Source organism: Pterocles gutturalis, unplaced genomic scaffold (assembly GCF_000699245.1).
Source record: "Pterocles gutturalis isolate BGI_N339 unplaced genomic scaffold, ASM69924v1 scaffold32482, whole genome shotgun sequence".
Classification (NCBI taxonomy): Eukaryota; Metazoa; Chordata; class Aves; order Pterocliformes; family Pteroclidae; genus Pterocles; species Pterocles gutturalis.
The window spans coordinates 20669-45295 of NW_010113829.1; the positions used below are offsets into that span (position 1 = coordinate 20669).

At 36.8% G+C, this 24627-nt stretch overlaps 1 protein-coding gene across 1 annotated transcript; it reads right to left on the minus strand.

The window, feature by feature from the left end:
• Positions 1-1986: 1986 nt before the first annotated feature.
• Positions 1987-22669, minus strand: TCEA1 (transcription elongation factor A (SII), 1). Its single transcript, XM_010074652.1, has 10 exons — positions 22637-22669; positions 20648-20710; positions 16950-17055; positions 9828-9915; positions 8641-8789; positions 7651-7707; positions 6519-6673; positions 4453-4599; positions 3448-3519; positions 1987-2515 (listed from the first exon to the last, which is right to left on the minus strand). Exons 1-10 carry the CDS (start codon positions 22667-22669, stop codon positions 2507-2509), a joined length of 879 nt encoding a protein of 292 aa, XP_010072954.1. The 3' UTR covers positions 1987-2506.
• Positions 22670-24627: the final 1958 nt, after the last annotated feature.

Below are 24627 nucleotides of genomic sequence, written 5' to 3' on the forward strand. Positions count from 1 at the left end.
ATTCTAATGTCCATAAAGGTAATAAACAAAGCTCCTGTTCTTGGATGGGAGAGATTCATCACCAGTTCTCCCAGCACGTTTCAGTGCATAAAATATCCGAACGCACCGGGTCAGTCGTAGCACAACTGCGGTTCAGTAGGTAAGCCAGCCAGCTGGGGAAATGAGATACGGTCCCAGCCCCATCTCTGCATTCTTCTCCTATACATCCTTCAGACTTTGCATCCACTCCAGAGGAGGGCAATTCCAGACAACTGAGAAAACTGAAGCACGTGTTGAACAGAGGTGCATCCAAAGATCACTGCTGGGCAGTTTTATTTTTGGCTTTGTGTAACTAAAATGAAGCATGAATAGAATTTAGGCATCTGTGACCTTTTTTGGATCTAGTTCTTGGACTTCATCTTTCATTGAGAAAGAAACCGTTCTTTTTCCCTCAGGGACAGAAGAGAGAAAGGGTGAAGGCTGTTGCCCAGCCATTAGGTAACATTAGGTGAAACAAGGTTTTATTTGACCTCCTACTTTCATACACCTACACCACAGAAAGCACTATCGCAGTTCTAGTTCTTCTAATAAAGTCCAGATATAAGTACAATTACTGTATTTTCTCAAAAGGTAATTTTCCTAAGTGTCTACATGGCATCTAATTTGCAATCATTTTTAACACTAATTTTTTGATTTGTTCCTTTACAAAGATCTCCAAAGCACTCCAATTGATATTAAACCTGTCATTAGTTTGTTGTTGTCTTAAACAACTTGAAAAAAAAAACACAATTATGCATCTTCAAGTAACTCATAAGAAGCAGTCCTGCCAAAGGACCTACATACAGGCTAAAAATAAACCCATTCTGTTAGCAGTAAAAAGAATGTTTTCTGAATTAGGGCATTAATATCAAATAAATTGAGTTAAAAATGTTTTATATAAAGTTATACAAGAAACTTCACTTGTGAAACAATTTTCTGCCTAAGAAATGTTTGTAACTAAACTACTTCTATTTTAATAATTTTTCATTTCAGCATGTGGTGGGTTAGCCACTTTTCCTTTTTTGCACAAGCTGCCTGGTAAAGCTTGCTCTATAAAGTATTTACCAAACACTTCTTGTCTTGCAAAGCTCAAGTGTCATCATATTATTTCAAGCTCATTTGTTACAATTGCCACCATCACACAAAAAAATACGAAACATAGAAAATCTTGTTTTTCCTTTGCAGTCAAGGAATTTCTTCTCCAGGAACTGCACATACTCTCCCAATCCCCCCATGAATCCCTTCTACATCGCCAGGATAGACCTCCTGAGCCCCAGGCTTTGATAAATTAAAGAATATAACATTAGGTATAATAAAAGAATTTAATCCCTCCTAAAGATGTTGACCTGTTTTTCCTTGAAAGCGCATTTGAACATATTTCTATTAGAGTGCTATTAAATACTTCTATTAGAGCACTGTTAAAAAGCAGGCTCTAAAAAAGCAGCATTTATATCATTCCACATATGGGAAAGACCGTAACTTTAATAATTTATTCTCACTTGCAGGTTTCTGATTGACATCGGATACTCTACATCTCAAAATTCAATTCATGAAGAAAATAAATGTCATTTATATTAAGTGAATTTAATGTTACCCCCCCCAGCCAGTTTCTATTATGATGAACTGGTTAGCTGGTGTTATCAGGACAGCCTACAACGCAATGCTTTTGCTTATTTACAAAGTCTAAACCGAACTTGGTTGTCAAGCACATTAAGCAAAACTGAACACTCAAATCAGATTTAACCGACCATTTTAAGACATTCCTAGAAATAATACCTACTGACAGAATGTAAAATACACACTTCTGGAAATAAAATCTATTGCATTGATCAAAGCTGGTTACATCAACAAGCTTAACCAACCACTGCAGAAGAGGTCATCATATCCACTAATAAATTTCCAAACCCCATGACCATAAAATTAGTTCTAATTCAGAAATAGTACGTACAAACTAGAAAGTTAACTAAATTGTGATTTAGTTAACAACCAAGTTTAATATAATTAGATGAAGTTAGATACCTTTTCTCTTCGCAAGACTAGTGAACACAGCAGCAAGAAATAAATTCCATTCTTACAACTGAACAAATGTGGAGAGGTAAATTACGTATGGGAGGAGCATGTGTGTTTCAGACTGCAAAAAACACAGTACGTTATACACAAAGTTCGAAAAAACCAAGCCAATTACTGAAATGTTTCATTGGTAAAAGTTTAATGTCAACTTACTTATAAAAATGAAAAAATATTTTAACATTCACCATACAATTGAGCAACCTGGCCCTACCGACTATCAGCTATAGGAAGGCATTTAAGAAAATGATGGTTGTGTCAAAACAAAGGCTAACTTCAGGCTTGTATGCTGCTTTAAAAAAAAAAAAAAGAAAAAACCCAGAAAACCTCTCATTTGCAGGAAGCTAGATGCTTAGCCTAGTTTTTAAAGCTAATTACAAAATCCTCTTTCATACTGGTCCAGATGTCTTGACAACTTCTTCTAACAGAACTGTCAAAAGAAAAGAATTTTTATGAGATCTTCATACAGTTTATTTCTAATCTTTGCAAGAAGAAACAGAAATATGACACCATATTTAGGATATGGAAATTACAAGTTAACGCATTCACTTATATCATAACCATTCCTTCACTCAAGCATCTTTATACAGACACTTTTGTAACTGCCACCTTACAGAAGGTTTTAAGGACAAAAGAACTTTTCCAGGTACTGCATCAAACAATTTCTAAGCTTTACAAATTATTTAGACATTTGGCACATAGATTTGAACAACGTTCAGTAATAAGACATATAAAATAAGATGCATTAAAAAAAATTTTTTTATGCAGTAATCTTCTGTTATGCAAGACGATTCTGTAGAGCCACAGCATTTTTAACACAGAACAATAACAGGATGAGAGTACCATGCTTCACATTGCATTCTATCACACCTTAAATTTTAAATTTATAGGCCTTCATTTCAGTGTTTCTCTGCTTTTTCTGCTCTCTCTGCTTGAGAGTTCCGCAGAAGCTTTTATAATTCCCACTTCCAGAACTTAAAAAACCAAACATTAAATCAAGTTATCACTGCCCTACATTTGTGCTGACACAGGAATATAGCAGCAGTCATCTCTTTTTTATCCCCACTTCTTTAAAGTAGCAAAAAAACCCAGAAAAAGCAACAACAAAAGGTCTAAAAAGGCCTATTCCGCTCATCAAAGCAGAGATTAAAAATAGTTAATCTTTGGGTGAAGAAAGAGAAAACACAGTGACTAAACACAGTGACTTGCCACCACTTGGTATGGCAAAGCAGTATGGTAACTAAATGTCACAAGGACTAAGTCCACGTCCTGACCGATCTCCCCTTTTTACACCATAAACCAAAACGAAGCACAGAGCCAGCCTATCTGCTATCAAAGTGCAGAGCAGTCTCACAGACTTACCTTCCATCTGTTTCCACATTCATTACAGACAACAAACGTTGTCATGGGCTCATCAGCGCTGCGGGTTTGAACCTTTGGCAAAGGCAAGAGCCAGAGTGGAAAAGGAAAATTATCTTCAACTTTTTTTAGTATGCATTCAATGTAAAGGTTTAAAATCAACACATTTGGATAAAAATACAAGTTAACTTTCCATATCAGCTGAAACTCTTTCTGTCTAGACTACATATTTTGACAGATTTAGAAGCACTAAAATATCAGTTTTGGCATAGAAACTACGCACATACCTCTAGGAAAAGATACTGCAGTAAAACGACATGTTCAGTAGAGCTTTACATATGTTTACTGATGCAAAGGCTTAAAAGTCTTATGACAGAAAAATCAGCTTCCTACTTAAAGCATTTGATATGCAATATGAAATTATAAACACAGCTGATCCTGTGATCAAAATTTCATTCCCTGAAGCACTCCTAAACAATTTAAAGCCCTTCTTTGCACGTATCTCCTAATTAAAATAGAAAAAGGTTGTAGGAATGATTGTAAATCAGGGTCCAGTATTAGTCAAATCATAGATTATACATATAAACAAATATGTATAATAAATATGTGTATTTATATATTTTATACGTATCACTATTTTCTGCTATTTATTCTCTCTACAAGGAAAAGTTTACACACCTTGAAAACAGCAAATTAGCTCTCTTCCACATAAAACCATATTAATAAGAGATAATAAGAATTAGCAAAAATTCAACATTGCAAAGAAACTGATGTTTCAGGCTATATAGATATTCAACTTGGACTTGCATAAAATCTTTGCTAAATTTAACACGTCAAACATTCTTTACATAAGCACACCTAAGTAGATCCCAGTGTCTCCACATATATTGTAATTTGTTAGCATTTTGTTAAAATTTCATTTTGTAATTGAAACTTTTTTCTCTGACGTTCTTTATATAGGAGTTAAGCTTTGAAAAAGGCAAATGAAGAGTCTGAGGAACCACGTACCTGGGTGTATGTACAGTTCTTCTTTTTGCACTTGCCACATGTAAACAGATCAGTTTGGGTACCGCCTGTTTTAGCCATCTGGTGTTCTCTGATAGCTTCTTTGGTCAGATTTTTGCGCATTTCTTTCAACTCATCACTTGCCATTTCCTGTTACGGACAAAGAGAAGAGAGTTTAGTAGAGAAATTTTGTTTTAAACAAGTTGTTACTACTGTGCAAGCACACACCATTTTTGATCTAGAATCCATGAACAACAACTCTATTGAAAGGCAAAGAAATTCTACACATGTTAACTTTACATGACTTAAGTTGGATATTTCACAGCACGGAAACTACAAAAAGTTGAAAATGTTCCTTTTCATTATCCAGCTGGAAAAAAAAAACAAACAAACAAAAAAAAACAAACAGTAAAAGTTACAATATCAATAACCTAGAAATATTTCTACGCAAATGCATTTCTGAAGTTCAGAAATTTAATAGAGACAAAGTAGAGGAGTAGTTTAAAGTTCTCCAGAGGAGGAAAAAGGCCCTCTCCCTAGGTTAGATCCTTCCATAATTACCTCACTGACCCACAAAAGACTACTGTAGGAAAAATTTACACTATTTTAACTATTCCCATATTTGTACTGAGAAATACAATGTGGCCATAATTTACCATATGTTACCAGATGTCATATACGTTTAGTTTCAAAACACTAACCAAAGAGCTCAGATTCACCAATTTTCCTTTCAATGTACAGGATATCCACAATGTATAGTAATCAAGGGTGCACAGAAAAAAAAGGTTTTCTATCTTTCTTCAATAAAGTTTTAGTCCACATCCCTCATAGATGTGAAATGCACAACTTTCATTAATACTGTTTCACTTTAGAGGTAATTTTAACACTAAGGGAGTTTTTAGCCATTAACATTTTAATCCGAAACATTAATTAAAACAAAGAATGGGCACTGGACAACACTGAATGTATGTTTGCGTCCATACACACATGTAGAACGAAAAAGCTCAAAATACACACTGAAGATATAATCTACTTTTCTTTACACATTCATCAGCCTCTGTTTGCCTTGACGTGTACACAAAGCTACAGGAACAAAAAAAAAACCCAAAAAACACACAAACCCAAACCATTCCTTCAGAATAAAGCTAATCATGGTTTTCATTACTTGGTTTTCATTACGTGATCGTAAATTTAATTTCCTTATGTCTCCAAGATGCTCCTTTATACCTGATTTGGGAGGGAAGAATCCAACACATACAAGCAGAACTGCAAAACCGAAATCAGATGTTAACCGTGCTTTCATTTTTCTCTCCCACAAAACTGAATTTTGCATTTGACTTCGTAGATTTATTTTGATTTGTAAAGACAGTGAGCATCTGAATGGGAATTGGTATTTAAGTGTCCAAAATATTCTTTCAATAACGTAAATTTAATTTCATATAAAGAGCAATTCTTCTAGCTTCTTTCCCTTATCATTTAGGGCTTTTTCTATTTATTGTGAAGAGTTTCCTTCAAAATAATTTGAAGTATTCTGTCAAATCTGAGATAAGCTTTAAATGAATACTGAAAATGCAAACAGGAGAGGGACTGATCTTTCAAACCACAGTGCTATACCTTGCACAGGAGTATAACAGCAAAGGCAAGCATTTGAAAAATAAATGGCAAGACAAGCTAACAGTTACATATCCAGAAAGGTGAACAGATAAGCAGCTGGGAGTCAGTAGCCAGACATATTTACATCTTCCTGAACTTAAAAAACTGTCACCGATATATCATGTGGCCTTTCAAAACAGCACAACATTCCCTGTGCAGGAAATTTGCACGACAGCTTACCTGCCTTCCGACTTAGAGACAAAATCAGATATTTAGGCACCACCATTAACAGACACCACCTTCATTCCCTCTGCCCCAACACAGCCCCGCCTAATTCAGCCTGTGCAAGCCACAAACAAGCCACAGTCTTTCAGAAGCGTGGGTGGCTTACATAAATTATTTTATGGCTAATAAATACAGGCCAGGACCTAAGTCCAATAGGGAGGGAAAAAGTTCAAGACCTATCCTTTACTTACCTCTGCTGTCATTTTGGCAAACTTGTCAGGAGGAATGTTCCCACATAACACATTTTTCCTTAGGTTAGGATTCTTCGCATCCTTGAGATTGGCTATTCTACTTCGTACCCTATTTTTGTATTTCATATCAGTGTTTTTTAATTCTTGAAAAATAGGTGCTTTGGATTTAAGGAACAAAACATTAACAAGTAAAACAGCACTGTAAAGGATTTATTTTTGGGGGCAACTTTCTAAATCAGTGGACTTCTCCACTGTTGACTGAGTCTTTCTCCCACCCCACCTCCAACCAACGGTTACTTTCCTGTTCAACACAGCAGACTTCATGTCCTTCTGAAGCCTAATCATAGTTTAGCACATGGTTAGTGAAATGTGAAGTTTGGGGTAGTAGGATCTCAGTTGAAATTGTGAAAAGTCACCCATAAATATGTCCAGTCCCTTGACCCCACCCTGAGGATTAACTGATTTCTAAACCAAATATTCCAACACTGGCAGCTCACTAACAGAATTTTAAAAGAGGTTTGCAACAGAAACAAGAAATTCCTTAACAGGAATGGTGGCCGACTGTCATTACCAAAGGACATTAGCAAGTTAGAATCCTGAAGCTTAAGACTACTTCTATGCTGAAGAATACCCCCATTAAAAACACCCTAAAATAAAAAGAAGCCCAGACCTCTGCTCTGTAACATGTCAAACACGGCTACAAGAACAACCCTTCAGAAAATTAAAAATTCATTTAGAAATAAACTTGTAGAAAATGAAATAAAGACATTAGGAAAATATTACAACTGTTAACAAGAACAGATTTAAAAATAACACAGAAGAGCCCAGCATTTTATGTCAGAATGTTTCAGTAAGATGTAACATTGCTGCTGCACGGAAAACATACTGAACTGAAAAAAACCCACACATGCTCACCTACACACACTCCTACATGTTTTAAAGCAAATAATTTAGTTTGTGCTGGTTTTTTAAACACTAAATTTCTGCACTGTGTTGAGCAGTTTGCTATTTTTGTTTTAAATTAAATTTTAAAATATCCAATATATAGACCAAATTAATTAATTAGAACATCATCAATACTTTTTAAAAAATATTATTGTTCTAGAGCACATAGATGTACAACAAAGGATATCTTCTTCAATCTGAGAACCCAGCTCTTCCTCATCAGCACCAATAGCAATGTAATCATCTGAAGAAAACAAATATTAGAATATCAGCAACCTGACAATCTCATCAGAGTTCTATATCCCTGAGAGACCATTCAAAACTCTGAAACTCAGCAAATTATGACACAATTGCAGTGAATTTTCCTTTTGTATAGGAAAGTTTAATTTACTGTATATTTATCCTTTCAAAATTGTGTTAACTTATTACTTGGAAGAATAAAAATAAGTGAAGCGAAGAGCAACAGAAGTTTAAAAAAGGAGAACCCTAAATCTTTCACAAAAACAAAAATTTTGACACCAAGTTGCAAACACAAGTAGCAACAGAAAAAACTTTGCTATACAAAAAAAAATTTAAATACGCTGATAGGCTTGGCAAATACCCATCTCCACAGCGTATCTGTGCACTGAATAGACTATTACAAAAACAAAACATTTTGTATTGTGGTTCGTCAGTTCTTTCAATCCACACAATGCAAGCATAAGCAATTAATGTTTTGCATGCATGCAAGAGAGACTTCATTAGAAACGTAGTAATTAAATAACAGAAACAATATTATTAGATATTTAAAAGAACTGAAAGCAGCGATGTGTCATAAAACATGTAAATTAGACGAAATAAACCACAGCAATCTTGAAGACAATGCAATGCTTGAGCTAAGGCATTAAGGAGGCAAGAACCCTCCTGAAAAGAAGTTCCACTGTAGGCAAGATACTAGATGAACAGAAGCCACAAAATGTCCTGTATCATCAGCAACAAAAATGTGTTTCAATACGCTCCCATGCTGTCAAGGGTACTCATTACTTGCAACTTGGGTGAACTGGCCTATGGGTACACACACACAAATGGTCACAAACAGTGTTTATTCTACCCTATAGGGCAGGAGAAAAATAGAGTAAGAAGGACTGAAACAGAGAAGGAAAGAGTTAAACTTGAACATACAGTCTACAGAGCTCACCTCCTGTTCTGAGAGCTGCAGAGAGCATTTCTCTACATTTCACCCGTACAGAATCCGAAGTGCTTGGAGCCCGGGGAAAAGAAGAGATGAAAGAATTTGAGGGAGCACTACCCTCCTCCTTCCTGCTGCTGGAATTGCTACTTGAACTGCTAAAAAAAGGCAAAAAGAAAACTAATATTGATGTTTTTTCCCCTCTCTTCATATAATTTTGTCCCAGGGTAAAACACAGCTCTTTTCCTACATACATTTGATGGTATTCCAAAAAAAGAACACAGGCCACCTTCTTAAAGCTACTTACAGCTCTGGGGTCAACACAACTTTAAAAGTGTCTTTAGAATATTCACCAGGGTATTCCACACAATAGAGACACAGCAGGTATTTCTTTCCATTTTGTGATACGCAAGTTTTAATTCTCATTTCTCTACATTAACATGATTTTTTTTTTCTCCATGGAACTTGACTTCAAAAACTAGTAGATACATAACACTAACCTCCAGCCTGCAGAGAATGCATTGCATTCAGTCTGCTTACTGTACTGAAGTGGTACCACAGTCACAATCAATTAATTGATGTAGCTTCGCAAATCGTAAACCAAAACGTTTTCAGCTTGCACCAGGACAAATGGTTAGAGGTTAAATTTCAACTTGAAAATGGCTGCTAGAAACAGATTCTCTAAAACCAGAAATGTATAGAAGAAATGGGCTTGCAGAGAGTATTCTGCAAATGCTCTTCAGCTCATTAACAGGGGCTCCTTCTTCTGATAACATATACTTGGTGTTCACCAAAAAAAGTGCAGAATGAGATTGTTTATTAAACATAACAGCTAAGACAAAAGTAATATTCTAAACCTCTAACATACGCAATTACCACAAAGCTGTGACTGAAAGTTGTTTTACAGTTCCCAAAGCTCAGTGCTAGTATGGAGAGAGGAAGGAGTATTTGACAGATGAGACAGATGGAATAAAAAATAACTAGCCTGGCCATTTCTTGACCTGTGGCTTTCATCTTTTTTAAATGTCAGCAGCAGCAGGATTTACTTCCCTAACACCACACCTTTTCTTGTACAAATCCATGTATTTCCGTAAAGAGTGCGGAGGCTGTCTCTAATATAACAAATTTGGACTAAATAGTCAAATATTAATTTACATGCAGCGAGATTATTTGTATAGTCATGAAGAATTAAGCACCTTTCTTCTCTTGCTTCAGGGCTGTTTTGTGAAGAAGATGCAGGCTCCTTTTTCTTTTCTTCAGAATCTTTATCAGTCGAAGGTCCATCTGGAAACACAAAACATGAGAAACTCTTTTACCCAGAAATAGTAACCAATTCAAAGCAGTGGTAAAATATCTTTGAAGATTCCTCCTGAACCAGTTGGAAACGCTATCAGCTCCCACTCTCTGCCTTGACCTTCTCTTGCAGTACAGCCTTCCACTCCCCAACACCCTCCCCAACCCAGCAAATGGAAAATATGACAACACTTCAGATCCTTCAAGTCCAGCATCTGCTTAAACTGGCAGTGACGACATGATGAAAATGTAGACTTTCATGATTTATTTTTCCCAACTCTGCTGCACGAGGCAGACAATAACTTCTTAAACTACTGCATCAAGTCTCTGGGGGTTGTCTTCCATGTTTACATATAAGTTCCTACTAAATACGTGTCATTATTATATTCACAGGATTTCTACCAAAGGACTGAACCAAATGAAACCATGGTGTGAAAGCTACCATGGTTGCCAAAAAATATCAAGATCATTTTCATGCACTTTTGAAGTTTTCCAGACATGCATACAGTATTTTCTGTGATAGCTCTTAAATTATTTGCCTTAGTGTTTAAAAATATTTGAATTTGCCTCTCTCATACAGGCTGTGTTTAATGATAATTTTATAAAGAATAAAGACAAAAGCCTTTATGAAAAAGAGCGATCACAACATTTAACTTTAGCCTCGTGAGACCACATACACCAGGAATTCAGAGTGGCTAAATCGAGCTCCTGCTTAGAAAGGCTGACTCTCCACTGCCTACAGAGAAAGCCTAGAGAGACTGCCATCAATCACTGACAGATTTTGTGAATTCCACTCTCTAAGCCCTCATAAAGCTGCCATTGCACTTCTGAATCCACAGACATATATTGCAAACTTTAAGAAGAACTAAAATCAGATCAAGAAAAGGAGGAAAATCTGATAATGCTCAGTCTTTCCCATAAAGATGTCCTGAACTAGGTATCTAAATCATTCTTTAAGCATCTAAAACGATCCTCATTTCCAGAAGAGTCCTATCCCATTTCTCAGGGGAACTCAGTGGTACAGAACACACAAATTAAGGTCTCTAAGTCAAGCACTGAGCTTTTTTTTTTTTTTTTTTTCCCCCCTAGAGAGTAGAAAATGACCATACTGGTACATTTTTAATAGGAACAATTTACATTTAAACCTACATAGAAAAGATATTAAACTAAACAGGATTTTGATCTTTTCCTTAACTTTTGAGTTAAGGAATTTATCACATCAAATATCACTTTGTTAAAAACTCATCATCATCAAAGGAAACCACACATAGAGCCATATTCTTAATCAGTCATTCTTTGGTCTCTTTTTAACTTCTAACCCCTCTGCCTCACTGGATCAGAACAAGCACCCATCTACTATCCTGTCTCCAGCTGGACCTAAACCGAGATGCCTACAAAACAGGACAGGAACCAGGCAGGCACACAAAGACACTTCTCCAGAATATTTCCCCAGCCTTCAAGAGCTTAACACTTTGGTGACTCCCTCGCCCACTGTTTGTAACTTTGAATTCAATCCTTGATAAAGTTCTCCATTAAAGAAATAAAGGAAAATTAAAATAATGTACTTGGACTGACTGTCTTTAGTAAGATAAAGGTGTTATTCAAAAAATCCTAATCAACCATTATTTACAAAAAAGCAATTTCACTAAGAAAGCAAACAAAGTTCTAAAACTGAATAGATCACAGCAGCTCCTTACTATGACACCTGAAGTGCACAATACTCGGAGAAAGAAAACAAATCCCATTTTTAACATGCATACCCACATCACTATTCTCTGTGGCAACAAACACTTACATGATATATAATTTAAAAAAATATTCTAAACATGCACCTAATCTCATCTACCCTCATTATTTAAGTACATGATCATTTTTGTCAGAGGCTTTAAGACAAACAGAGATCAAACAGGTACCTTGGGGTACAGCTCAGGTTCTGCAGAACAGCACAGCTGACTTAGAGCTGAGCTCTGCTTCAACCCATTTACCTCCATACTTTTTCTGGCACACAAACTGTCAAACTCAAGAGGTGAACTAGTTATCTCCTGCTTATTGGGCATCAAATACATCACTATGGCACAGCTAGCACCTAGTTTTAGTTTATCAAACTCTTTAGCTTTTCGTTTACACCTGCAGACCAGTCTATGCAAGCATTTCTCAAACCAAGGTCAAACTTCACCAGCTGAGACAACTGGACCATCTTCAGCAAATGTCTCCAAAACTACAATTTCTTTAATCACTTATAAAAAAGCTTATAGACACTTCTGTTTAATCCAGTTTCAGAAACCTGAAAATAAAGTTAACAATATTCACTGTTTGCTCGAAATAGTCTCCTAAGTGTTTAAGTCACTCACTCTTATGGGCCATAAATTGGAAAGCACCGAGGAGAGGAGATCCAGTGTCAAGCAGTAGTTATTCTTAAACTCACACGTTAATAAGGATTTCTTATTTTATCAAAATACTGTATTTATTAAAAAAACAGAATGCAATTAACAGCCTGCTAGACAGCATTTCAACTAACCTCTAGAAGTCCCTACTAATTAACTTACTTTATGTTCAATGGCCAGACTCTAATGCAAAGGAAAACTGACAGCCAATGGGAACTACAAACAACAACAGAAATTCTAACAAAATAAGTTTTAGCTAGTGCAGCTTCAGAAGGCCATAAAAAAAGGTTTTTTTTCTTAAGTAAGATAAGCTGATTTATATTAATGGTTTTTTAAAAGAACAAGCTAGTAACATGAATCGACTATTAGCCATTGGAATAGGACTACCAAAGTCTGACCTACTGCAGCGCAGCTTCTATCTGGGACTTGCAATTAATTTGAAAGATACTTCTACCTTTTCCAGTGAAATAATCGCTCCAGGGCAAGACATGACAGTATTCTTTCCTACCAGAATAAAAATTTTTAAGGTAATAATATATGGCCAGAGATGGCATAATTGATCTGAATGTTAGAAGCCATCAATAGCTTCCTCGTAGATTCTTCTAATTATATTACAAGTGAACTCAAGACATTTGCTAGTAACAAGAAATAAAAAATTACTAATTTATAACTTTAAATTATGAAATTTTTTTAAGGAACAATTTTTCAGAAATGTTAATGAAAGGTGGCTAGTTATTCCCTAGAAACGTGTAGAATTTAATTTAGTGGGTTATCTTATGCTACTGATTCAGACATCACCACCAAAACTTAGAAAGTTTTCCAAGTATTCAGTTCAAGTAAGTTAAAGGAAAGAGATATGAGAACAGGTAACAGATGGCATAGTCATTAACTTAACAATGACTCTCATATTTAATAATTCTTTAGGCCCCATTTTCCAGACCCTGATCTTGAGATGCACAGACAGCTACACTTGCCAGCAATTCCTCTGCAAGATGTAGTAAGATGTGAAGGTAAGATCAGAAAAGCTTCTTCGTAGTAGTAGCATAGAGAAGAAGAATATCTAAAAATCTATTAATAAACAATAAAATCATGAACTGTTTGCCATTTTAAAAGATTTATCAGAAGCGACAAAAGAGCATGACACTAACTTCTTTGCTACACATAGTTTTTCTCCTATACAGTATGATGTCATTTGCATCATGTGTTATTATCTCTCCACCGATGATCCTAACAAAATATAGATCTAACTGTGCATGGAACAGTTCCAAACATCCATTTGACAGGGAGTGATTTCCACAGCTCATACTTGCTATGGAAATGAAATTACTGAAATTATTTTTGCACTTTATTCTACTTGCTATCTTATAAAGACATGTACTCTTCCTATCAATAGTAAACAATACTCTTAAACACTAAGAGTTAGACTGTAATTTAGGAACTTGTTTTGTCAATAACCATTTTTTTTTTATCAAAGCCAGTAGGTTACTAGATGTCTTTGAACAACTTTACCTAATGACAGCATTAACATACCTGTAAGATAGACCTAGACTGCACCAGCTTGCTCCAACAGAATCAAACTCAGGTTTGAAATGAAAAAGGATTGTATGAACAAAGTAATCTGTGAAGTCTGGCTGGTGTTACGTTCTGTTGACAACATTAAGCACTTAAATATTCTTTTAAAATAAAAGTACTCAGGCATGCACTTTTTTTGAAATAGGCTTTTCAAAATGTTTGTGGCCCCATTTTTAGGTTTTGTTACTGGCAACAGATGCTTACACGTGCACTTAATGTCAAGATGATTGTCCAATCTTTCTGCATTTCCAGTTCAGTACATAAACTTACTGGGGTTCAGTTTACTTAGTCAGAGGTCTGGACATTCTTTTTCACTGTGTACTCTTAGAGTTCAGTAATTAATTATTTGTGATGGAGAATGTTACAATTCTTAAAGAATTTTTTGTTGTTTTTTAATATAAAAAGAACACTTCTCATAACCTAAATGGCCATGCACAGATTAATGATCTGCATACTATACTCTATATACTCAGCTACTTGGCAAAACCAAAATTGTTTGCAAATCCTGTGTTACAACTGAACAGTATTTTACTCTGAGAGCAGAATTTGCTTCCTTATGTGAACTCTGACCAACTTGGCTGTGTGGTTTAACATTCTCACAGCAGCATCTGAAAGCTATTTTCCACCGTAGCTTACTCGGCGAGTCACTTCAGACGATACTTGCTCTGCTGGGCAGCTTCCCACCCCCAGTGAAAAACCACTGGTAACCTGGCATAGCTCTGGTCAAGCCACAAACATCTGGTGATTCACAACCTTACTTGGATTTCTTCTCATGTTTCCCATGCATTCTTAAAACCTAAGTTCCAACAGCATTGAACTTAAACAGTGCATGCAGCCTGAACAGTCGACAGTTCTTGCCTAAATTCAAAACGTCATTTATAAAAATAACTCACAAAGACTTCAGATCTCTGAGTACAATGCTTGGTACGATTAACAGCTGTCCGCTTCTGTTGCCATCTTTGCTCCGTACCATTTTACATGCACTATAAACAGCATAATCGAAACTGATTTCTCAAGCAGCTCAACATACAGTATTTCGTATTCTTCTGAGAAAGTCAAAACTAATGATAAAACAGAATAAGAGTACCTTGTAAGATTCCCACACAGCCCAGACACCCAATCTTCCACAGTTCAGAGATTTTAAGTTCTAACGAACTACTGAGCAATGAAGCAAGAAGTGAAACGTTTGCCCTACTATGCTTTATTATAAAGCCTAAATTACAATCAAGGAGAATTTAAACACGTAAATTGTGAACACAAGCAGTGCTGTATTTTCAGGAATACTTTGATTTTATGTAATAAGTGCACAACCGCAACTACACTAGACCTGGCACAGTAATGTACATGCAATAGTATCTGACCTGTAACAAAAATTAGAGCATGAACAAAGGTCACATACCCACTGCCTCAAGAAGAAAGTATTCAGTTCTGATTAATGTAAAATATTTGCTATTTACCTTCCAGTTACGCACACGTTTGACTACACCTGATGCAAGCAGCCTTAGGTAGAGTCTCCCAAGTGTCTTAAAACAACCTGAATGTGGCAAGCCATAAAAAGGGGAATGCCCACCTTGCCCCAAATGCATGTTACTGCCACAAACCCTGTTCAGGAAACAGTAACTCCAAACAAGCTGGACTAAAAAACTGATACAGCTGAAATTTAAGACAGATAAACAAAACAATTCATTTGCAACTGGTCAGTTTCCTGCTCCTGTCTCCTGGATAGCCACTTAAGATACTTAATTAAGTATCTTAACACTTTCATGCATTGCATACAATACAGTTGGACTTCAAGATCTAAATGAAAATTTAAACATAAGAAATACATAATTTTCACTATTTATCAGTGAACTCTGATCACAACCTTTATAAAGTATGCATTTAATTTATCATAAAAGTCATTATCATGATTTTTAAAAGCATTTTATCAGGATATCTAGTACTATCTGAATTTGATTACTAAAACTAACCTAACTTCTATCATCTAACTTTTTAAAGGTGGGTTAAAAAAATACATCTGCTGCAGAGGCTGTTGATTCTTACTAGAATATAAAGTTGAAAACTGTGACAAATTGTCCATTTCTACATACATATACTGTCAGATAGATACAAAGTCATTTCTACACCATTCACAAGAGAGTAATAAAGTATCTGATAAAATACTTCCCAATTGATAAAAATGAGGCTGACTTTAAATGACAGGGGACTGTAACACCTCCTGGTATTTAGCACATTTTTATAGACAGAATGGCAAATGTTTAGGTCAGTAGAATATGTTGTAACCGGTTTTCTATTTCAGAATTTTAAGCCTCCTCAATCTATCTAAAATTAGATACAAAGAAACTAAACTGAGTATACCACAGTGTATGAACAAAAATAGCTGGACACAGTTTGAGATTTGAGTGTTTTCAAATATGTTAAGTACTACAAAATACCCTAGAATAAAACCCTGCTAACAGAAAGGTTTCATTAACTGCATTTATTGCTTTAAAGGAAATTTATCAAAAAGTATTCTCTCACTAATCAGTAAGTTGTTTAAAACTATGAAGGTTTTAGAAAGTGCAGATTTCTCACTACCTGTAAGTACTAACAGACTTTTAATGTCAAATTTTTACTGTCTTTTTTCTCTTCACAAATGACTTCATAGCCAAACTTCAAAGCCTCCACACTCTCATTTGAGACTTTGCACAAGTTCTTCAGAGAACATGTTATATTTGACAAAGGAAACAGTCAAGAACAGGTTCGTTAGTGCTTAGTACTGCAATACAGTCACTCTAGCTCAACAGTAGGCAACGAGACTTCAGAAATGAGTCATGTCACAGAAACTGGCTTCCTACTGCTTGCCAGCCCCAATAAGAATATATTAATTTTTTCTCTGAATACACTTTCACAGTAATGCACTGGTGACAGTCAAAGAGTGAAAAACACAACCACATCAGTGCAGAAAGTTTCAATACTTGCACAGGAGCACAAATATGTCTAAAGCAAGGCAGCGTCAAGGATTCAAATCAAGACTGCACACAGTTAAAACACGGAAGGGCAGGTGAAAAAAAGTTTGTGGTGCCATACCTAACAGTTTCTTCCAAGACTTGATAAGAGATTTTGCTAAAGATGTAACTTCTTCATCTGTGCTTTGCTTGCGTATCGCATTCACTGACATTCCAATTCTGGTAGACTGCAACAGAAATAAAAATATACACTATAAAAGGTGGCATAAAGACAATTAAAGACGTAAACATATATAAAGTTGTACTTTGACGTTGTTTTTTCTCTAAAGTATCTTTATTTCTTTGGTTTCGTGGTTGGTTTTTTTTAAGAATAACAGGATGAAATGCTGCAAGCCTTTACAAAACTTACTTTAACAACGTGGACATTCTAAAAAGACATACAACAGCATTACCATTTGTCTCCATCACAGAAGCTGGAGAGGGGGAGGGTGGGCAGGAGGGTTAAGGAGAGTCAATCAGAACATTTTTGCTCCCAAACCGTTTCAAAAAGCTCTGCAGAACTACTTACCTAGACTAAGTACAACATTCAAAACATCTAACAAACTGAAAATCATATATACATCTTAATGTTATATAAAATTGTGAGCAAAGGTTCTAGCCTCAAAACCTAATTTTTCTGTGAAACAATGACTGTATCTATGTTTTGGCATGATCAGAAGCTTGCCAACTGCTCCAGTGACTTCATACTCTTAAAATTGCCATTTAGTGGCTGTGGAAGAAGCTGTAATATCAGTTGGGAGTGACGATGTTTTAGGTTCTTAATAATTTTGGCAATACTGAGATTCTTTAAAATCTTACGCACAGACGGTTATAGAAACAGTAAGACTAGCCTACCTCTCTGAAAAGGCCTAGAGAGTGGCAGGCTTTAAACCTTTGGCACTACTGCCACCTACAGAGCGAAAAGGAGATTAATTTACAACCCAATGCTTTTAAAACTTGAGATGAGGACAGAAATTTAGTCCCACAGAAACACGTTTCATTTTAGAAGACTTCAGACTAATGTGTTAATCTAACAAGTCGAACATTTCCACACTTTTAGTTTCAAAAGAGGAGAAAAGCCTTTAACAGTACAAATAAGTATTTTACTATCATTTTATATTTTGATTGATGACTACATTTTTAAAATTGTTCTTAAGATGCTCAGTTTTGTTGCATTTGCCATTTGTGGGTCTCAGTAAATATAAATTATTCTACTTACTTTTGTAGTAGTTCATCATAATTTTCCTTCTCTTTTAAAAGAAAATGTAAATCTTTGTGACTTGCTAAAAACTGAGATGATTTGTTCCTGTAAATTACTCCTTACAACCCACACAACACTTTTTGGGGCACCACAGATGTGCTAAATGACTAGAAATGTACACTAAAGTATTCAGTAGCTATTTCAGCAAAGGAAACACATCCAATAACCTCAGGTCTGAGCATCAGCTCTAAACACGTATTTTGGATTCAAGAAAACAGATGGTCACTCACCTGTAACTGAAGTGTCACAAGATGGACTCTGCTCACTCAGACTAACAGTACTGGCCAACTCGCCATTTTAAACACCTACTCCTGACATTATGTTCAGACAATAAACAGTAACATGTACTTGGAACTCCATAAAATGCTCACCATACCTGAATGAGAAAAATGTGTCTAAAAAAATCCCTCAACCTCCATTGACAACTGGGCACAACCAGAGAGCAAAAAGACACCAACTTAGAGACTTACTTAGGTAAGTAAAACTCAAAACTTGAGTAAAACTCAAAATTAATTGGAGAAATTTCTCTTCTTCTGATCACACAAGAGAGGGTAACTGAGTGTGAGGACAGAGAATTGGTGAGCACCTGGACCAAAGCAGAGACAAATCAACCCCTGAAGAATAACCGCCTCCAGGTTCCCAGCTCTCCCTGGCTCGCCAATGAACTGGCAAGAAAAAATTTATAAGGACTGTACATCACAGCCTAGTTCTGCATAGGCACAAACCTGTTTGCTAAAATAAAGAGCATCCATCTCACTCACTGTTTAGCTGCGTGTTACCCACAATTAGCATCAGGGACACGATGCCTTTAGTACTGCGATGCCTTTAATACTGCGTGTCTGCTAAACTGCTTTGCCGTTCTGACCACTGGATAAATCATGTGTTAGCAAGGCTGCTGGCTCCCTGCCTAGCTGAGCAAGGATCAGCTTGCTTACATAAAACTCGTTAGATATGACGCAGTCACGTTACTGTCTGTAATCACTTTAAGCTTTCTGTGGCAAAAATCAGGCGAGAAAGACACAAGCACAAGTCCAAACTACTGCTGTGAACCACAGCATACCTGTAAACTGTTCAGGGGACATCACCAGCTTGGACTGAAGCAACAGTCATGTTACAGGAAAAATCATCACTTTCTTCTTACACATGAACAATGAAACCATCATAACAGCTAGCAGTGCTTTTCTCAATAGAGCCTGCTTTCAAAACAGCTTAAAAATGGGCGTGGAAGTATGCTTTTCACTTGTGTCCTGCATTTCATCAGTTCAAACACATCACTAAATAGCTCAAGCTGCACAGAGGAAGTGCTTGCACTTTCTCATGATCACCCTTCTTGATATCAGCACACTAATGATCCACTACCAGAGTGATGCGTGGGATTACTTCGCATTTCAACTGTTGCTCTGAGTCCTCCACTGCTTAAGCAAATTTAGGAGACTAATGCAGAAAATTTTCAGAAGATTTTACATATTTATAAATCTCTCAACAAAAATAATGCAAATTTGAGACTAAACGTTGCTAAATGAGGCGGATACTTAGAGAAATTTCTTAATGAAGCTAGAGTCAATCTACTACTCAAGAGTATGTCAAAATACCTGAGCCTCTCAGACCTACTGTCAGACAGTGTCCTGGTTTCAGCTGGGATAGAGATAATTTTCTTCTTAGTAGCTAGAATAGAGCTGTTTCCTGGATTTAGTGTAAGATTTGGTATGAGAAGAATGTTGGTAACATACTAACGTTTTCAGCTGTTGCTAAGACAATCCCAGACTTTTCAACTTCCCATGCTTTGCTAGCGTGCAGGTGCACAAGAAGCTAGGAGGGAACATAGCTCATTCATGCACGAAGGTGACACTTTCAAATTCCTATTTTCTGTCACAAACAGTATTAGTAATAATGTACGAAGTACATTCTGCAAATATATAAGATGCATATGTCAAGAATGACATTGCTACTGACACTTAATATTTGAACTGCATAGCTAATTCTGCATCTGTGACCATTAATTGTCACTTAGAAAAAACATACTTTTCAGCCTTTTCCAATTTAAGTGGCTACCACAGCAAAACAGGGGAGAAAATGGTCAAATACAACTTGCCTGAAAGTATGAACTATGCTTCTCCTCACAATCCATAACCAGAACTAACTACATAAGGTATCAGCTGTAATCAGTTGCATTCTCCTTCAGAAGGAAGGAAACCACATTTGTGTTAGTAAGAACCTAAGATTATGCATAAGGTAAGTTTATAAGCAGTTCTTCCCCTCTGAACATGACAAAATCCACCATTTTCAACTTAAACAGAAAGATAAGCTTTAAGAGCTCCCTACTGAAAGAAAACATTTAAGATAAGTGGTCTAAATTGGGGTGAAATAAGACTAGTTGCCCTATAAGAACACTGATTCTTCCAAGGAGTTTCTACATCGGAATCTACTTTAACAGTGCAACTTTCTTCCAAATTTGCTGGCTTCACCTTCATCACTACGGAGTTAATATTTGCAACATAACAACAATAAGAAAATCACACCTGTAACAACTCAAGGGTCATGGGTATATTCTTAAGCTCCTTCAATAAATCAAGAGCTCCAGCCTGCAAAAAGAAAGAAAAAAAAAGAAAAAATAAGTCAATTTAGTAGCAATAAGGTACTTTAAACACAGTATCAACAACATCCTCTTATCTGCCTTCGAGGTCCCAGACTGGATTCAAACCATCAGTTCCCAATTTACCCACAAAACAACTCTAGGACAAGGAATGTTCTGCTTCACAAACTCTAAGCACAAACAGGCCTTACCTCAGAATCAAAGTATTCATTCAAAGACTAGAGAAGTTTTATCCCATATAATTCAGATAGCAGTTAAAGCATTCTGCCAACTACGACTTAACCAACACACATCCTCAAGAAAACAGCCTTGAGGGTACTTCACCAAACAGCAAGAGAAACAAGCCAGTCAGCAACAGCAATTCTCATTTCAGAACAACCTCACCTGTTCCAGCACAAGAACTTTTTTTTTTTTTTTTAAACACATTCATGAGGTTTGGAAATACTAACTAAAATTTTACTATTATTTTACTATTTTGCCATCATAGTAAAAACTCTTATTTAATTTTTATTCATAATAGACAAAACTCCTCCAGTTTTAACCACTGAATTTTAGCAGCAATGATGCAAGACTGGGAAATGTCATGCTGTTTTCAGGTGCTAAATTGAGTTAGCATATTGAACCATTTCTTTCTCTAAACAGCTGTAAGTGTGGTTTCTTCTGTGAAAACATAGATCCAAGTAAAGCAAGTTAATTACCTTTACTGCTACAAAACAAAATCAAATTCAAGAGAATTTTCTTAGCTGGAAAAAAAACAAATGACAGAAGACAATGTGCCATTTTCAAAAATAGAATCCGATAACACCTCCAAACCAATTAAGTTATTAGCAAACTGCACACAGCATGTGATTTCAGAACAAACACAGGTTCTTGTAGCCTGCAATTTCAGCATGACTACGATACTGTAATGCAAAGTAGCACTCTTTCACCTCATTTTAGAAATAAATGTCTAATCAAAATTTCTCTGCCTCTGTACAATCCCCTTCCAATTGTACAGGTCAAAAGGAATTCATTTTCCAGAACGAGAAACTTGATACAGAAGAGGTTAGCAAACCATGCAAGTAAAAAACCCCAGGTACTCCCTACCCAGATGTTACCTATATTTCATGCTCTTTTCTGGACTAAAGTACCAAAACTTCTAGTGCAATAATGCCTTCTAAGCCTTCACTCTAATCAATTATATTAAGTGTACCAAGAACTAGATACTTTAAAATTAAATGTAAATTGAGTTTAAACTCACAGCAACAGTTTTTCATAACCACTTTTCTTAGCATAAAGTCAAATGCCCTCTCTTCCTCAAAACCAGAGTGGAAATTGCGGAGTAAAACGTGCAATTTGTATTTTTCTAACGTAAGACTTCTTTGTTCTAAAAAACCCAACCTCAACCATTAAGAACGTTACTATAAATATTCTTTTAAAGGCATTTATATAATTTTCTAGAAAATGAAAGGCAATGTCCCATTCCACTAGGCTGGTTGGCTTCCAGTTTACCTCCTTACTTGAAACAACAGAAGTCAGTTTCATACAGATTTAGTAGATTATGCCTCTCAGCTTCTCTCAGTAGATCAGCTCATAACACCAGAATTATGGTCTATATTCATATTTTAAAGCTACACTTGACGCAACAGTTATAATTCTGTTCCATTTACAGGAGCAGACATTTAAAGACATGGAAAATTTTACATTTTTTATCTCACAGTGTATTAAATACAATATTACATTATTATTATTTTGTCCTTCAAAACAAAAGAACTACAGATATCACTTCACTAAAATACTTATGAAATCTGCACAGCTCCAACTAAATCCTCAGTCAAGGCAAATCCCCAAGCGCCTGACTCAGGAAGGGTGTCCACACAGCCTGCCTTTCCAGCTCATCCAAAAAAGAGCCAAACAGCGCTTTGCCACAAGCCACCTTCTGTATGAGAGATGAAGCATCTCTTGCCATCTGAGTCTTGCCAACTTCAGGGCGAAAAGGTATCAAAGCTTTTTTTTTTTTTTTTGGCTTTTATTGATGGGTTTCATCAAATCATTCTCATTCAAAGACATACACCAAATACCTGTTCTTTCTCAGCAAAAATGGAGAAAGGAACACAAGAGCTTGCCAGGAGCATCATTATCCAGCGGGTGCTTATGTAAGAATTCATTTCTCAATTCAGCTTCACCTTTGTGAGACAATGAAGTACCTCTTCATGGAAATGATCTTAACAATTTTACTGAAGTTAGCATTTTAACTGCAGGGCAGGATTAGGTAGGAAATCACACTGTACAACTGAAGAATACCCTATAAATGACAGAAACTGGTAATTAAAACACAGAGATATCTCCTGGATTAAATACTTACGTACTTCTTTTCCTATCACACAACTATGGGTTTTTATCACAGTACACACGTGCGCTTTGGATAAACTGTCAGATCTCCACTACTGGCCGCAGAGGCAGCTCAAGCCCTCAGCCTCAGAAGGTTTCTGAGACAGCATCAAGCTAACAATGGCATCACTGGTGTGATGAAGCTGGAACAAATGAGCTCTGTTCCAACAAAGTACAAAAGCAAAACTGCTTCTGGTGCTGCCGCACTCTGGCTCCTGGGACAGGTGAGAGGATGAAGCCCCGGCCGCGGGTCCAGCTGTGCGCACTGCATTTGGCTGCATCAGACCCACGCCGACGCCAGCAAAGACACTGCGCCGCTCCCTAGAGCTCTGCAAGTTAATTAGGTTACACGACCTAGAGCATGAATACGTGTCCCCAGCTGCTGCTAGGAATTACACCCAAGCTCCTAAGCCTCCCAGGCCACAGAGAAATACACTGTGGTCACCAGGAGCACCTCTGGTGTCACCGCAGTGCAGCTCCCCAGAGCCAACTGTCATTCCCCTATTACCGGGGGGTTGCCATTCTTTCTGTTGTCAGAAATCTTCCAGAGAATATTGAAGCAACTACATTTTATCATTGTCATTACCACGATATTTAAACATTTCTCAGTCAGTACTTTTTCACCTGTTCAACACCTCAGTGGAAGGAGACACTACATCAGTTTTAGAGTCAGGAAAGGGAGACAGTGAAGTCTTTTGTGCTGAAAAGCATGAGGAATAGAATAAAAAGAAAGATGGAGGGGGCAAAAAGGAAAAAAAAAAAATTAATAAACACTAGTTGTAAAAAATTCTCTCCACTAGAGAAGGCTCCTGTCTCCATGTTGTATCATCACAGGGTTCACATGTATCAGAGCTAAACCATGCAATATTACAGATCAATGATTCTGAACCACAGCAAAGCATGGCCTGTGTGTGCTTGGAATGAGTTTGATTGGATTCTGAAAGAAACAAATCTCACTGGTTAATGCAATCGGTATTTCCGTAAATAGGTAATTCTTACTAAAAAATGTTATTTTTCATTTCCGTTCTCTTAAAAACCTACAAACTGAAATTCCACACAGCTCAGTTCTGAACTACCACTGAGCACTATTATAACACAGAGAAATAAATCTTCACTACATATTAAAACACTGGTTTGCAGGAAGAGCAGCAATCACACAAATCACAAGAGGTAGTAAAGAGTTTACAATTTACTTGTGTGCTATTTTATGCATAACCATAATCACATATTTGGAAAAGAAAACAAAACCCCTTCCCGGGAGCCCCCTCCGCAGGCGCTCTCCCTTAGCTGACCGGGCTCCCCCGCAAAAATTTCCGGTCGGCCCCCCCCCGCCGCTTCACCCACTCCCAGGAGAGGCCAACACGGCGGCTTCACTGGACGGGCAGCGGAGGGAAACGCCGCAGCAGGGGCCCGGGCGAGAATCACCCCCTCCCGCCTCAGCCCAAAGCCCAAGGCGCCAGAGCGGGGCGGCACCGCTCGGGCCGGCTGACAGGCCGAGGCACCCCCGCACGTCGTCTGGCGGTGGGACTGTGAGGG

Excerpts from the sequence above, each read along its gene's own strand:
- TCEA1 (XM_010074652.1), bottom strand. The coding sequence starts at position 22,669 with ATGGCAAGAGATGCTTCATCTCTCATACAGAAG. Across the intron at positions 8,790-9,827 it reads CCTGAAGCAAGAGAAGAAAG|CAGTTCAAGTAGCAATTCCA; the intron begins GTGCTTAATTCT and ends GCCTTTTTTTAG. Across the intron at positions 6,674-7,650 it reads GGGTTCTCAGATTGAAGAAG|CTATTTTTCAAGAATTAAAA; the intron begins ATATCCTTTGTT and ends AATCCAAAGCAC.